We start from the raw sequence: 15,030 nt of genomic DNA, 5'->3' as shown, positions 1-15,030 counted from the left end.
TCATGTGATTGTGCGTATCAAAAGACCACAACACACTGTTTAGCTTCAACTTTAGACCACTAGGAAGAAAGAGTGCTCCAGTGCTGCAACAGGTTGCCCAGAGAGGTTGTGGAGTCTCTGTCTGCAGATATATTCAGACCTTGACTGAGCACAATTCTGGGCAATCTGCTCTAGCTGACCCTGCTTGAGCAGGGGGGCTGGACTAGGTGATCCCAAGAGGTCCCTTCCAACCTCAACAGTCCTGTGAACGCCACATACACTGCTTTCTCCTTCTTCACTAGCTAACTGTACGAAACAGGGCAGCAGTCACTGTTATCTGGCAATGGGGAACAATGTAGGAAATCACCCCTGACCTGGGGTAATGTTAGCTGGAGAACACATATTCCCTGGCAAGCCTTTGTGAGAAGACCATTGGAATAGCAGGATTATTAGGTCACTGATTCTGGGAAGCAGCATGATCACAGGCTTCTCATGGCAGAACAAGATGGTTTGTGCATATCTGCCAGCAGAAGACACCTCGGGCTATCTTCAAGGCCAAGAAATTAAGAACCTGAACCTAAGCAAATGAGTGGGGAATGCTATCCGTTTAGCTGGAAATGCCATCTAAGTACAATGTGTCATCGTACTCACATCAAGTTCTGTCTCCTCCTCTGGCAGGCCTAGCAAGCCCTTGAGCTCTTCATCTTCACCGCCCATTTTCTCATCTCCTTTAACTGCTGATGGCAGTGTCTGAGGCTTCTCTCGCAGAGTATATGCCCGTGTAGAAGCGCCAAATGAAACTGTGGAGTCAATGGGTATCTGTTGGGGTTTGTGAGGTTCCAAACGGATATGACCCAAGAATGTGCCATGTGCTGAGAACATCAAAATGCAAAATAGTCTGTTAATCATCAGCTTGGGCTCACAGTATTTGAGTTCAACTCTTGAGAAGTTCAGAAACTGTACATGGTTGCTCCGAGACACAAGTCACTGAGGCACTGCTGAAAACATTAGCTATGTACATTTTACCTACCATCTCACAAACTACGATAACACACATCAGAAGTCCTCAAAAAGTCATGGAAATAAATGACAAACACCATTTACTGTCTGGATTCTCATAGGTCCCAATGTAGCATCTCTGGAATCATTTCCTCAGTGGAAAAAAACAGTACGTCAGGTTTTATATCTTGGGAAACCACCCTCAGAAGAGAAAGCTTCATTAAAATTGTGAAGCGAAGGCCAAGTCACTTTCCTCCTCTCCCTTAGCCTCTTAAAGAGTCTAGAAATGTTGTTTTAAACACCAAGTGAAGCAGATGTAAGCTGACTGGAGCAAATTGTCCTTTGCTGCTAACCCTTGCCAATCTTTCACTAGGATGCTAATTCAGATTATAGTAAACTATCCACACAGTGCAAACAACACCAGCACCACCAACAATGAAAAAAAAAAAGGAGTGTCTCAGATTCAGAAATGTTTAAGCATTGAAATATCATACTTCTATCTGGTTAAATGTCACAGTACTTACTGCTGTTTAGATCTATGAGGAAAACCCTCTTGAGGTGTTTGTGATAGACCAAGGCAGCATGGACCCGAGAGCAAGACTGGTGGTCAATGGTAAAATCGCACAGATCAGGATTTCTCCCAAAGAGATAGTATTTCTTCTCATCAATGATGAGTTTCTGAGGTAGAATATCAAACAGAGAAGCACATTAGACTCCTATAATCTCTTGGATCTTCCTGAAAAAATTCAAGAACATGAATAAACAGCAAATTCAAAACGATGCATCAACAGCTAATCAGTATTTCAGTTTGTCTGACACTGTTAAATACAGAAGCTCAAATATTCTCTTTGTAAAATCAGAACAGCTGAATATGGAAAAGTCCCAGTTATTCCCTTCTTTAACAGCCAACATAAGACAGCCTGGGATGGCTAATAACTCTTCAAAGCTTGAGACTGTCTCATACAAGAGATTCTCTCTCACATCTGCTCCCAATGATTTTTACACATTCCTCGATGCAGATGACCTTCGGCTGTGTCTAAACCAGGAATCTATGCTAAATGATCTCCAGTCTGATACAGAACATCAAAATTATATTTCTGTATAGAAATGGACATACAGGAGATTTCAGACCTTTATAACAAAGATGTAAAACTATGCTGAATACGTCCTGTGATATGAATCTATATTAGTCTATTCAAGTAAGCCATTAATTTTAGGCATTTCTTCTTAATTCATTCTAGTTCTAATCTCTTCTTCAAAAAAAGATCTTACATATTGTAATATCAGTTACATAAACTATCTCTGAAAAGCAAAGGAACATGTTGACACAATCCTACAGTGTACACAGCCTATTCTATTAGCAGACAATGTTGAAAGGAACTCCTTGTGCCTAAATGCTGAAGTACCGAAGCAGTGCAAGCCTTCTTTCTTACTGTATTCCAGGATCTTAATCCAACCTGTGTTTTCTTGCTTTCAGCTGCACAAGTCAAAGGCAAGCAATGCATTACAGATTCATTAACAGATGGCTTCTCTTGCTTTTTGAAATGTTTACCAAAGCCCACACAATGTTTCAGCAGCATGATAAAGGGAATGCTGATGATACATTTTCCATCAGAAAAAAAGACTTTAGTTCAGGAAAGCATTGCTTTCATGAGATGGTGGGAGGTCAATTAACATTTTACCTGCTAGAGCATGAGGATTTCTCCCCTCTCCCTCCTTCCATTCCCAGCTATACAATCCTCTCCTCAATTGCACTGCCACACATCTCAGCAAAGTTTTCAGCTTGCAAAGCACTTTATTGCTGCATTAGTCTTCTACTGTTTTAGTGGACTGAATCAGTTTGCCTTCAGTCAGATGCGTATCCCAGCTGGCTCTAGCGAAGCAGTGGATTATATGCACTAGGACTGTGTGATGAGGAAGGACCTCCCTTTCTGGCAGCAGCATACATGTCAATCAGCTGTTTGCTCCTCAGTTTCGCCACCTATATAAACTACATGCTCAGCTAGAAAGAGCCAATGTATCAGTTACAGGTAGTTGGTTTGGGGTGTTTTTTTGAGCTGTCAGAAAGACTGACACAATGAGCACCTACACAGTTACTTATTCTGTGGCACTACCAAGTCATACAAAAATAAGGCAGCTTGGATAAGACATAGTATTTATATTCCTCTGCCTTACCTGCAAGCATGAAAATGACATGGACCTCATTTTCTACTACATGTCACCTTGCAAAGTTACATCTATTTACCTGCCCACCAATTATGAACTTCAGGACTTTTAGCACTGCTGCATTCAGATGTCACTTCCCCACTGATTTTTTTTTTTTTTCATTTCCCCCCTAGATGTGTTCTAAATTTTCCAGGTTGAATTTCTCATTGTTCTGCTGAACATCTGTCAGCCCCATGCCGCAAGTTCTCATAATCTGGTATTCAGTAATAAGTATTTGATTTATTTCTATATGTTTATTCTCTCTTTTAGGTCACTAGAAGAATTAATTGAACAACTCCATACTAGTATACATCATGACAACTTTACAATTAATTGGTCTCTTAGATAATACTCTGCTAATGTCTTATTCCCAGCTAACTCAAAGCATACATTTTAAGCACGATTTCATGAGCGTAAATGCTTTGTCAAATCTACTGACTTATGTATTTTGGCCTGCTCTCTTAAAATAACAAGATTTAGGTGATCTATCAGCTCCTGACATCCACTGTGAAACCAAGTAACTTCTCAACCAATTGGCCAATTTCAACCAGCCCTACAAGATATTAAATTTCAAGAAGTTCTGTGAAAACAAACAGCTAGATAGAATGACAACTTCATCAGTACCCTCAGTGATACATAGACTGGCAGAAAAATCCACAAGAGTGCAAATACTCAAACTACAAAAAAAAACCCAAATCTTCTTTGTGAGTCCATGTCTCATTTGATAAGACAGGAATCACAGCTTAATTAGCAATTCACCTTCAAGTACATTATCTGGTGACAAGTGAAGTACAAATGCAAAAATGCAAGTGATTTTCCTACAGTTGGGACATTTAAAACATGTGGGCGTCTCCTCTGAATCTATTTGTGTCTGGCAGGGAACAGCATACCTCAAAGCCTCAGTATAATTCAGATAAAAAACCCCAAGAAATCAATATACTGAAACAGTCTACTGGATTCTGCTTTCACCTGGCTCCTTTATTATCCCTTTCTGTCTCTTTACAAATGCTGGTTTACACAAGACCCTCCTCTTAGAATTACCAGAAAGTATAAACCACTCATAAAGAGCTTAAACTAGTACATGGTTTCCTCAGTCCTTTCTGGTTGAATATTATTTCGCTTTTTTTTTTCATTCCACCTGTATATAAATGAGTGAACCTCCTCCCTGTACATCCTTCATGCTAGTGTACTTTTGTTATGCTTTTCTCTGCAAGCCTTAATCAACAGCTATCATTCCATTAGTCTCACTGATGTTTTTCCCTTAAGATTACCGTTGTTTCATCCAGCTATTGATCTGTGAATACCACAGTATTTGTTACATCTTTTGAGAAACGCTGGTTAGGTTTTCTGGGGTTCAACTTCATAGCAATGGATTTATGTCCAATGTTAGCAATACTTTACTCATTCAGTTCGGCACTCTGAGTCTTCCCAAATTCAATACCTTTGTACTAATGAATTCTATGATTCCACTTTGTAAGATAAGCACTAACTTCTCCTTTTATTCTTATGTATTTGAAAAAATAATCCTGTGTAAACACAACTCTGATACAAACAAGTGGATCTGAAGCTGATTCATTACTCCACATTTTAGTGCTCAGCTCTGCAAGAAGTTATCTCACAATTTCAAGTACCATAAAAATTGGTGAAACAATTTCTCATTCTTGTCCACAGCTGAAACCAAAAGTATCCTCTAAGTTTTCATTTGCACCTGTTACACACAAAACAATACCATTCTCACTTGATAGCATTTCAAGAGATTTTGCAAAGACACAAATTCATAAACTGGAAATATTGCAACAAATCATCAGAGAAAATATTTATTGCCTTTACTTCAAGATAATGTTTCCAAAATTTTCTGTGCCTCTGAGTTATAACCCAGCGTCATCCTTTATACACTGAGCTTAAACACTTCAGGGCTTGTTTTAATGTTGCACTTTTCAGACCCAGCAATCACAAGGTGTACCTCAGACCCCTGTACAAGACCTGGGATACAGATGGCTCGGTTAGTATCAAGTGCTCAGTAATCCGTAAGTTTTAAGAATGTTCTTTCTTGGTTACTGCTGTCTACCATAAAGACAAAACTGAAGAACTATTTGCCACATGTACCTAACAGTGAAACAGATGGATCACATTCAAATGCTGTTAATTTGTTGCACAGTTCCCATACATACACACAGTAAATTGTTTCACATAACCACCACAGTCTAGAGGACTTAAATCATCACCTATGTATTATACAGAGTGCAAGGCCACAAGCAGGCACACACGCTACATGGAACAGTCTGCTAAAACTTGCCCACCAAGCCAGCTCTTCCAATTCTTACTTCAGCAGACCGAAGTACAACAGCAAGGCAGACCCTCTGTGCTACACACATAGGTGCCTGTGCCTGGTCACTGCTTGCCACAGCTTCAACACACATATTACACACTGAATGGCAGGCAAGCTGTACCTCACTGATCTCAGTAACATTGATAGACAACATCAGATATTCAGGAGGTAAAACACAAACTCTGCAGTCATTCTGTAACCTTTGTATGACCACATCCTCTACTGAACCTCGGAGTACTTGAATAGCAGACTAGCAATGCCTGTTAACAGTGCTTTCCACGGCAGCAAAAAGAACCTCTTTTAGGTTGTCAAGAGAGATGATTGTAGGAAGAGGGAATCAGGATGTTTATACCACCCACTTTCCTAATACAGACAGAGACCCCAGACTTACAAAGACAACTTGGGACCTCCTGTAGGCCCAAAAGCTTTGGGCAGCACAGCCTCAGAGTCTAACACCACCAGGATGATTTTCCTGACTGTCAATTTATCGACACCAAATTTGCTCATCCACTGCAAAAAACAGTGGTGCATCCTCAGCTTCCATATGGCATTTTGCTGCTTTTTTTTCAGTCCTGACCAGGACTCCCATGACAGTCATTTGCCTAGCACCCAAGGATTAACTGAGCAGAGAGCTCCATATAAACTCTTTCACCCTAAAGCTCTCTCTCCAGACTCAAAAATCCAAAAGAACCATGACATGAAAAAACTCATCTTGGAGAATAAGCCTCCCAGGTGGGAAGACTGCATTATGCTTGGCCGCTTGCCACATAACAAAAATCCAGTCACTGCCATTTGGCTTTGCTCACTGAACCTCATTATGTGGCCTGAAAGAAATACTGGAACACCCACTGCCAAGTACAATCCTTACCCCAGATGCTACTGCTAGAGTGGCAATGAGAAGGCTGAGCTAAGAAATAGTCTTACTACAGCTCTCTGACCTCTGAAAATGATTCTGAACATGTAATAGTACCAAAAGAAGCAGAATACATGGTCCATGGTTTGAAGACAAACACAACGCAAAGGATCTTAAAGCTCTAGTGCCTAGAAAGAGCCAGTGAAGGATAGCTCCAACATAGTCCAAGTACCAGGTATGAACCAACTCAGTCATGTCTTGTATGAACTAATGAGCCACTTTGAAGATGCAGTAAATTTGTGTTAGTATCTCTTAAGTCAAGACTGGCTTTGCCAATTTTCTGTGCCTTTAAATCCAGGATAAGAGCGCACTCTCAAAACAGTCTGTAAACCCAGCACTAATGGACTATAAAGAAAAGCCTCATTTTACTGGTTTCTGGCCTGGGAAAATACAAGTTGATTTGCGAGATATCTGTTTGTAACATCTCTATCTGCTTTCCTATGCAAAGCATATTCTGGTAGCTTAACCAAATTCTAAACAGTAAAACTCTCCTGCTAGACACCAGAAAGAACACTTAATACTGTCTGATGCTCCTGTGATAGCATACGGTCATGGTTTAAGCTCAGCTGGCAACAAAGCACCATGAAGCTGCTCGCTCACTCCTTGCCCCCTGGTCCTGGTGGGATGAGGAGGAGAAAATACAAAGAAATGCTTGTGTGTTGAGACAAGGACAGGGAGGGATCACTCACCACTTACAGTTACAGGCAAAACCCACACTCAACTTGGGGAAAAAACACAATAAATTTAATTTACTACCAATCAAATCAAAACAAGGATAATGAGAAGTAAACCCAAATCTTAGAACACCGTCCCCCATGTGTCCCTCCTTTCCAGGCTCAACTACACTCCCAATTTTCTCCACCTCCTCCTCCTCAGCAGCACAGGGGGACAAGGAATGGGGGTTGTGGTTGTTCATCACACCTTGTCTCTGCCACTCCTTCCTTCTCAGGGGGAGGACTCCTCACTCATCCCCTGCCCCAGTGTGGGGTCCCCCCCACAAGAGACAGTTCTCCATGAACTTAGCCGGCATGGGTCCTTTCCACAGGCCGATCTTCAGTCACAGACTGCTCCAGCGTGGGCTTTCCCATGGAGTCCTGGCCATCTTGGGGGGCATCCCCCTGCTCTGGCATGGGCTCCTCCACAGGCTGCAGGTGTGCATCTGCTCTCCCACTCCCCTCCATGGGCTGGGGGGGGGGACAGCCTGCCATCTCCCCAGGGGCTGCAGGGGCATCCCCTCCTTCCTCACTGTCCTGGGTTCAGCTGGGATAGAGTTAATTTTTACAGGAACCTGGGAGGTGGGGGCATAGCCGGGGCAGCTGACCTGAACTAGCCAAGGAGCTATTCCATACCATGTGACATCCTGCCCAGTATATAAATGGGGAGCGGGCCGGGGGGTGCTCTCTGTTTTTTTTTTCGGTGGGGGAAGTGGTGGAGCGTCGGGTCCCGGGTGGTGAGCAGTTGCACTGTGCATCACTCTTTTTTTGTATACCTTTTTTCATTAGTGCCGTTGTTGTTGTTGTAATCTCTTTTGTGTTTGTCCCAGTAAACTGCCCTTATCTCAACCCTCGAGGTTCCAGTTTCTTTTCCTTTTCTCTCCTCCGTCTCCTCCCCATCCCACCGGAGGGGGGCGGAGGAGTGAGCGAGCGGCTGCGTGGTCCTTTGTTACCGGCCGGGCTGAAACCACGACAGTCCTTTTTGGCGCCCAACGTGGGGCAGAAGGGTTGAGATAACGACAGATCTGGCCAGAGCGTGTTGAAACAAATTTGCCAAACGCATTTCTTAGATATATAGATGTTAGTCACAATGTTGTTTCATTTGTTTACATGGTGGCGTTTTGTAAGCTCTTATATGCTCTATGTATTGCCTGTAGTTGCGTATCTCATCTCTGGGAGAGTGATTGGGATTATCATTTTGCTGTACTGGGCAATGTCGACTTATGAAATGATTACATCACTGGTCATGAGGTTAAGCTGGTATCTGTATGAGGCAGTGATATCATTTCCATACTTTGGGCGCCTTCTGTCGGATTTTATTGGTAATTACACCCAATCCATGGGGAAATTAGGGGGGGATACCTCCCCCCGTCCGTTCACCTCCCTCTTCTCCTTCCGACTAATTACAACAGCTTTTGAGAATTTTGAATATCCTTGGGATGCGCAAGCCAGTGTGCTGTTAGTGCTATGCCTCCTGAATATGTTTCAGGTCTTGTTTAGGGCTACAAAAACGCTCTTTAAGAGTACCACTCAGAGATCTCCCCCAAAGCTGGAGACTCATGGGTGGCACGGCATGTGGGAGCATATGGGCAAGTATCTAGAGAACTTCTCACCGCCAGTGACTTGGAAGTTCACTCCCGAACAACTACAGAACCCTTATGAAGTGACAGAATATTTGAAAGAAAAATGCTGTGGCTATTCCAAAGACATACAACTCGCTGCACTGTGCTGGGCTCTGGCCAATATCTACCAAACACTGCTTGATATTATGCAGCACCCTCGGGGGGAAAAGGGGGAAAAGATGGAAAACAGGACAACATGTACCGTGGCTACCCAAACCCTGACAACAGACACCGTGGCTGCCCCTACCCCGACAACAAGCACCGTGGCTGCCCCTACCACGACAACAGGTACCATGACTACCCCTACCCCGGTGACAGACACTGCAGCTGAACCAGAGAACCAGCCTGTGCCAGTATCAGTCGCCCCTGTACAGAAAAAGAAACACACAAAGAAATCAGTTCGCTTAGCGAGAGATGAAGATGAACCAGGGTCATCGCGAGAACAGGAGGTAGAGGCAGAACCTGAAATAATTACCCGATCTCTATCCATGAGTGAGTTGCGTGACATGCGAAAAGATTTTAGCCGCCACCCAGGTGAGCACATTGTTACCTGGCTGCTCCGATGCTGGGATAGCGGGGCTAGTAGTGTGGAATTAGAGGGTAAGGAAGCCAAGCAGCTGGGATCTCTGTCTAGGGAAGGGGGCATCGACAAGGCGATTGGGAGAAAAACACAAGTCCTCAGCCTCTGGAGGCGACTTTTGTTAGGTGTAAAGGAAAGATACCCCTTCAGGGATGAAGTTACATGTCACCAAGGCAAGTGGACCACCATGGAGAGAGGTATTCAGTACCTGAGAGAATTAGCCGTGCTGGAGGTGATTTACAATGATCCAGAAAATGCGCAGTCACCCACAGATCCAGATGAAGTCCAATGCACACAACCCATGTGGCGGAAGTTTCTACGAAGTGCACCACCAACCTATGCCAACTCATTGGCAGTAATGTCCTGGAGAGAAGGCTATGGACAAACGGTGGATGAATTGGCTGTCCAACTCCGGCAATACGAAGGGAGTCTCTCTTCCTCCCTACGGGCCTGTGTCTCAGCTGTGGAGGAGTTGTCCCGAGAGTTCCAGCAATTCAAAGTGGATCTGTCCTCCTCCTCACCTGTACAGGCCCGCATCGCAGTTATTGGGAGTAAGCGTTCCTCTGCCCAAGAGAGAGGAGAGAGAAAGTACACTCGACGGGCTAACCTGTGGTTTTACCTGCGTGACCATGGAGAGGACATGAGGAAGTGGGATGGAAAACCCACTTCAGTCTTGGATGCACGGGTACAGGAGTTGCAAGAAAAAGCAACCAGAAAAGAGAATTCTTGGAAAACTGCTGCTCCAGTTTCCCGTGAGCAGTCCCCCAGACGCAGTAGATGGGCTGATCTCATTTCCGATCCCCTTGAAGGGACTTCCGATTTACGTGTGCAGAAAGTGAGTAACGGATGTTCTAACCAGGATTAGAGGGGCCCTGCCTCCAGCCAGGTGGAGGAGAGGGACAACCGAGTCTACTGGACAGTGTGGATTCGATGGCCTGGCACATCAGACCCACAGGAATATAAGGCTCTAGTGGACACTGGTGCACAATGTACCCTAATGCCATCTAGTTATAAAGGGGCAGAACCCATCTGTATCTCTGGTGTGACAGGGGGATCCCAAGAGCTAACCGTATTGGAAGCTGAAATGAGTCTAACCGGGAATGAGTGGCATAAACACCCCATTGCGACTGGCCCAGAGGCCCCGTGCATCCTTGGTATAGATTATCTCAGGAGGGGGTATTTCAAGGACCCAAAAGGGTACCGTTGGGCCTTTGGTATAGCTGCATTGGAGACGGAGGAGATTGAACAGCTGTCTACCCTGCCGGGTCTCTCCCAAGACCCTTCGGTTGTGGGGTTGCTGAAGGTTGAAGAACAACAGGTGCCAATTGCTACCACGACGGTGCACCGGCGACAATATCGCACCAACCGAGACTCCCTGATCCCAATCCATAAGCTGATTTGCCAACTGGAGAGCCAAGGAGTGATCAGCAAGACTCACTCACCCTTTAATAGTCCCATATGGCCCGTGCAGAAATCCAATGGGGAATGGCGACTAACAGTAGATTATCGTGGGCTGAATGAAGTCACGCCACCGCTAAGCGCTGCTGTGCCAGATATGTTAGAGCTTCAATATGAACTGGAATCAAAGGCAGCTAAGTGGTATGCCACAATTGACATTGCTAATGCATTTTTCTCCATTCCCTTGGCAGCGGAGTGCAGGCCTCAGTTTGCTTTCACTTGGAGGGGCGTCCAGTACACCTGGAATCGACTGCCCCAGGGGTGGAAACACAGCCCCACCATTTGTCATGGACTGATCCAGGCTGCACTAGAAAAAGGTGAAGCTCCAGAGCACCTGCAATATATTGATGACATCATCGTATGGGGCAACACGGCAGAAGAAGTTTTTGAGAAAGGGAAGAAAATAATCCAAATCCTTTTGAAGGCTGGTTTTGCCATAAAAGAAAGTAAGGTCAAGGGACCTGCGCAGGAGATCCAGTTCTTAGGAGTAAAATGGCAAGATGGGCGTCGTCAGATCCCTGTGGACGTCATCAACAAAATAGCAGCTATGTCCTCACCGACTAATAAAAAGGAAACACAGGCTTTCTTAGGTGTTGTGGGTTTTTGGAGAATGCATATTCCAAATTACAGTCAAATTGTAAGCCCTCTCTACCAAGTTACTCGGAAGAAGAACGATTTTAAATGGGGGCCTGAGCAACGACAAGCCTTTGAACAGATTAAGCAGGAGATTGTTCACGCAGTAGCTCTTGGGCCAGTCCGGACAGGACAAGATATTAAAAATATGCTCTACACTGCAGCTGGGGAGAATGGCCCTACCTGGAGCCTTTGGCAGAAAGCACCTGGGGAGACCCGTGGCCGACCTCTGGGGTTTTGGAGTCGGGGATATCGAGGATCCGAGGCTCGCTATACTCCAACTGAAAAAGAGATCTTGGCAGCATATGAAGGAGTTCGAGCCGCCTCAGAAGTGGTTGGTACTGAAACACAGCTCTTCTTAGCACCTCGACTGCCAGTGCTGGGCTGGATGTTCAAAGGGAAAGTTTCCTCTACGCATCACGCGACTGACGCCACGTGGAGTAAGTGGATCGCACTGATCACACAGCGAGCTCGCATAGGAAACCCCGGTCGCCCAGGAATGTTAGAAGTGATTACGGACTGGCCAGAAGGCAAAGATTTTGGAATGTCGCCAGAGAAAGAGGTGACACGGGCCGAAGAAGCCCCGCTGTATAATAAACTGCCAGAAAATGAGAGGCAATATGCCCTGTTCACTGATGGGTCCTGTCGCATTGTGGGAAAACATCGAAGGTGGAAGGCTGCTGTATGGAGTCCTACACGACTAGTCACAGAAACTGCTGAAGGAGAAGGTGAATCGAGTCAGTTTGCAGAGGTGAAAGCCATCCAGCTAGCGTTAGACATTGCTGAAAGAGAAAAGTGGCCAGTGCTCTATCTCTATACTGACTCGTGGATGGTGGCAAATGCCCTATGGGGGTGGCTACAGCAATGGAAGAAGGGCAATTGGCAGCGCAGAGGTAAACCCATCTGGGCTGCCGCACTGTGGCAAGATATCGTTGTTCGGATAGAGAAGCTAGTGGTAAAAGTACGTCACGTAGATGCTCATGTACCCAAGAGTCGAGCCACTGAAGAACATCAAAACAACCACCAGGCAGATCAGGCCGCCAAGATTGAAGTGTCTCAGGTGGACCTGGACTGGCAACGTAGAGGTGAGCTATTTATGGCTCAGTGGGCCCACGATACCTCAGGCCATCAGGGAAGAGATGCAACATATAGATGGGCTCGAGATCGAGGGGTGGACTTGACCATGGACACTATCTCACAGGTCATCCATGAATGTGAAACGTGTGCCGCAATTAAGCAAGCCAAGCGGCAAAAACCCCTGTCGCATGGAGGACGATGGCTGAAATATAAACAGTGGGAGGCCTGGCAGATTGACTATATCACACTCCCACGAACACGCCAAGGCAAGTGCCATGTGCTTACAATGGTGGAAGCAACCACTGGGTGGCTGGAAACATACCCTGTGTCCCATGCCACTGCCCAGAACACTATCCTGGGCCTTGAAGAGAAAATTTTATGGCAACACGGCACCCCAGAAAGAATCGAGTCGGACAACGGGACTCACTTCCGAAACAACCTCGTAGACACCTGGGCCAAAGAACATGGCATTGAGTGGGTGTATCACATCCCTTATCACGCACCAGCCTCCGGAAAAATTGAACGGTACAATGGACTGCTGAAAACTACATTGAGAGCGATGGGGGGTGGAACTTTCAAGCATTGGGATACACATTTAACAAAAGCCACCTGGTTAGTTAATACTAGAGGATCCGCCAATCGGGCTGGCCCCGCCCAACCAAGAGATCCACATACTGTAGAAGGGGATAAAGTCCCTGTAGTGCGCATGAGGAGTATGTTAGGAAAAACAGTCTGGGTTAGTCCTCCCTCAAGCAGAAGCAAACCCATTCAAGGGGTTGTTTTTGCTCAAGGACCTGGGTACACCTGGTGGGTGATGCAGAAGGATGGGGAGGTTCGATGTGTACCTCAGGGAGATTTGATTTTGGGAGAGAATAGCCAGTGAATTGGGCTGTATGATATTTAACTGCTAAATAACCTGCCAATGCATGTCATTGTATCTATAGTGTCTATATGCCATATCAAGGGTATTATTGTGAGAATTATCCAAATGACTACAGGATGGACTTTTGAAACTGAGCCAAGTACAACAGCGATAGAACTTGAACTGGCACCCACCAATTTCCTCAAGATCAACATCTTCGACCTGCAGACCAGGGGCATGAGTTGCACCAAATGTACTAGCCACAAGTTCCAGAGGCAGCGTACGACAACCCAACATCTCACACCATCTCTCTCTTATCCTGAAGAACTGTTACAACAGATAGAGCCCCAAAATTGATGGACACATTAGAGGGATAGCCCATAGGCTAAAGGAACACCGTGTGTGTGTGTGTGAGGTCAGGGGGTGGAGTCCATATACTTATATATAAGACAAGGAAAGTTGTAGTGGTTGATTGGAAAAAAAAAAAAAAAATAAAAAAAGTAAGATCTGGGCATGATGTAGATGGTATAGAATAAGGGGTGGATAATGTCCTGGGTTCAGCTGGGATAGAGTTAATTTTTACAGGAACCTGGGAGGTGGGGGCATAGCCGGGGCAGCTGACCTGAACTAGCCAAGGAGCTATTCCATACCATGTGACATCCTGCCCAGTATATAAATGGGGAGCGGGCCGGGGGGTGCTCTCTGTTTTTTTTTTCGGTGGGGGAAGTGGCGGAGCGTCGGGTCCCGGGTGGTGAGCAGTTGCACTGTGCATCACTCTTTTTTTGTATACCTTTTTTCATTAGTGCCGTTGTTGTTGTTGTAATCTCTTTTGTGTTTGTCCCAGTAAACTGCCCTTATCTCAACCCTCGAGGTTCCAGTTTCTTTTCCTTTTCTCTCCTCCGTCTCCTCCCCATCCCACCGGAGGGGGGCGGAGGAGTGAGCGAGCGGCTGCGTGGTCCTTTGTTACCGGCCGGGCTGAAACCACGACACTCACTGACCTCAGGATCTGCACAGGGGTTTCTCTCACATTCCCATCTTCCCCCCTCTGCTGCATGTTTCCCTTCTTAAATATGTTATCCCAGAGGCACTACTGCTGCTGCTGACGGGCTCACCCTTGGCCAGCGGTGGGTCTGACTTGGAGCCAGGGAAGCTTCTAGCATCTTCTCACAGGAGTCACCCTTGCAGCCCCTCCCCTGCTACCAAAACCCCACCACACAAATCCAAAACACATACATCAAAAACTAGCCAAGATTTTAAGCTACCTAAATCTTTCTTGATCTAACACAGAGTTCTTAATTTTCCAAGTTTCTGTTTAGAAAAGTTGGCTCAACTTTGCAAACTTTTGCTGCCCACAAACGTTTCTCTGTTTCAGTCGATTGCAATTTAGGAGTTTCCCCACAGCTAAAATACATTCACTGGCTTGGGTCCCCTCTGTCAAACATGTTAGAGAGCCTTTATTTACTACTTTTAGTGCAATATAAGACAAAAAATGAAATCGCAAATGAAGAGATGTGTATCAGACAAATTCCTTTGTTGTAATAAAAATAACTCATTGTATCTGTGCTAATCACAACACTGTTCACAGATTTAGAACATGGGATGAAAAATCATACTGTAGGACAGGGCAACAATCCTATAAAAAACAGGATGCTTAGTTAAC

The 15,030-nt window shown here is 45.2% G+C and overlaps 1 protein-coding gene and 1 non-coding gene across 2 annotated transcripts in view; both read right to left on the bottom strand.

Moving 5' to 3' along the window:
• Positions 1-15,030, bottom strand: part of PPP1R8 (protein phosphatase 1 regulatory subunit 8) — a 33,781-nt gene that overhangs the window by 2,930 nt on the left and 15,821 nt on the right. The window contains exons 3-4 of the mRNA XM_049819804.1: positions 1,503-1,656; positions 631-851 (exon numbers count right to left, since the gene is read on the bottom strand). Coding sequence (XP_049675761.1) covers positions 631-851; positions 1,503-1,656 — 375 coding nt within the window. The remainder of the gene's footprint in view (positions 1-630; positions 852-1,502; positions 1,657-15,030) is intronic.
• On the bottom strand, positions 5,037-5,202 carry LOC126047588 (small Cajal body-specific RNA 1). Its single transcript, XR_007508613.1, has one exon. It is a non-coding gene; the product is annotated as a small Cajal body-specific RNA 1 (non-coding RNA).

This window comes from Accipiter gentilis, chromosome 17 (genome assembly GCF_929443795.1).
Source record: "Accipiter gentilis chromosome 17, bAccGen1.1, whole genome shotgun sequence".
Taxonomy (NCBI): Eukaryota; Metazoa; Chordata; class Aves; order Accipitriformes; family Accipitridae; genus Astur; species Astur gentilis.
Note: the sequence above shows the minus strand (reverse complement) of the source record. Positions and strands in the feature narration are given on the sequence as shown.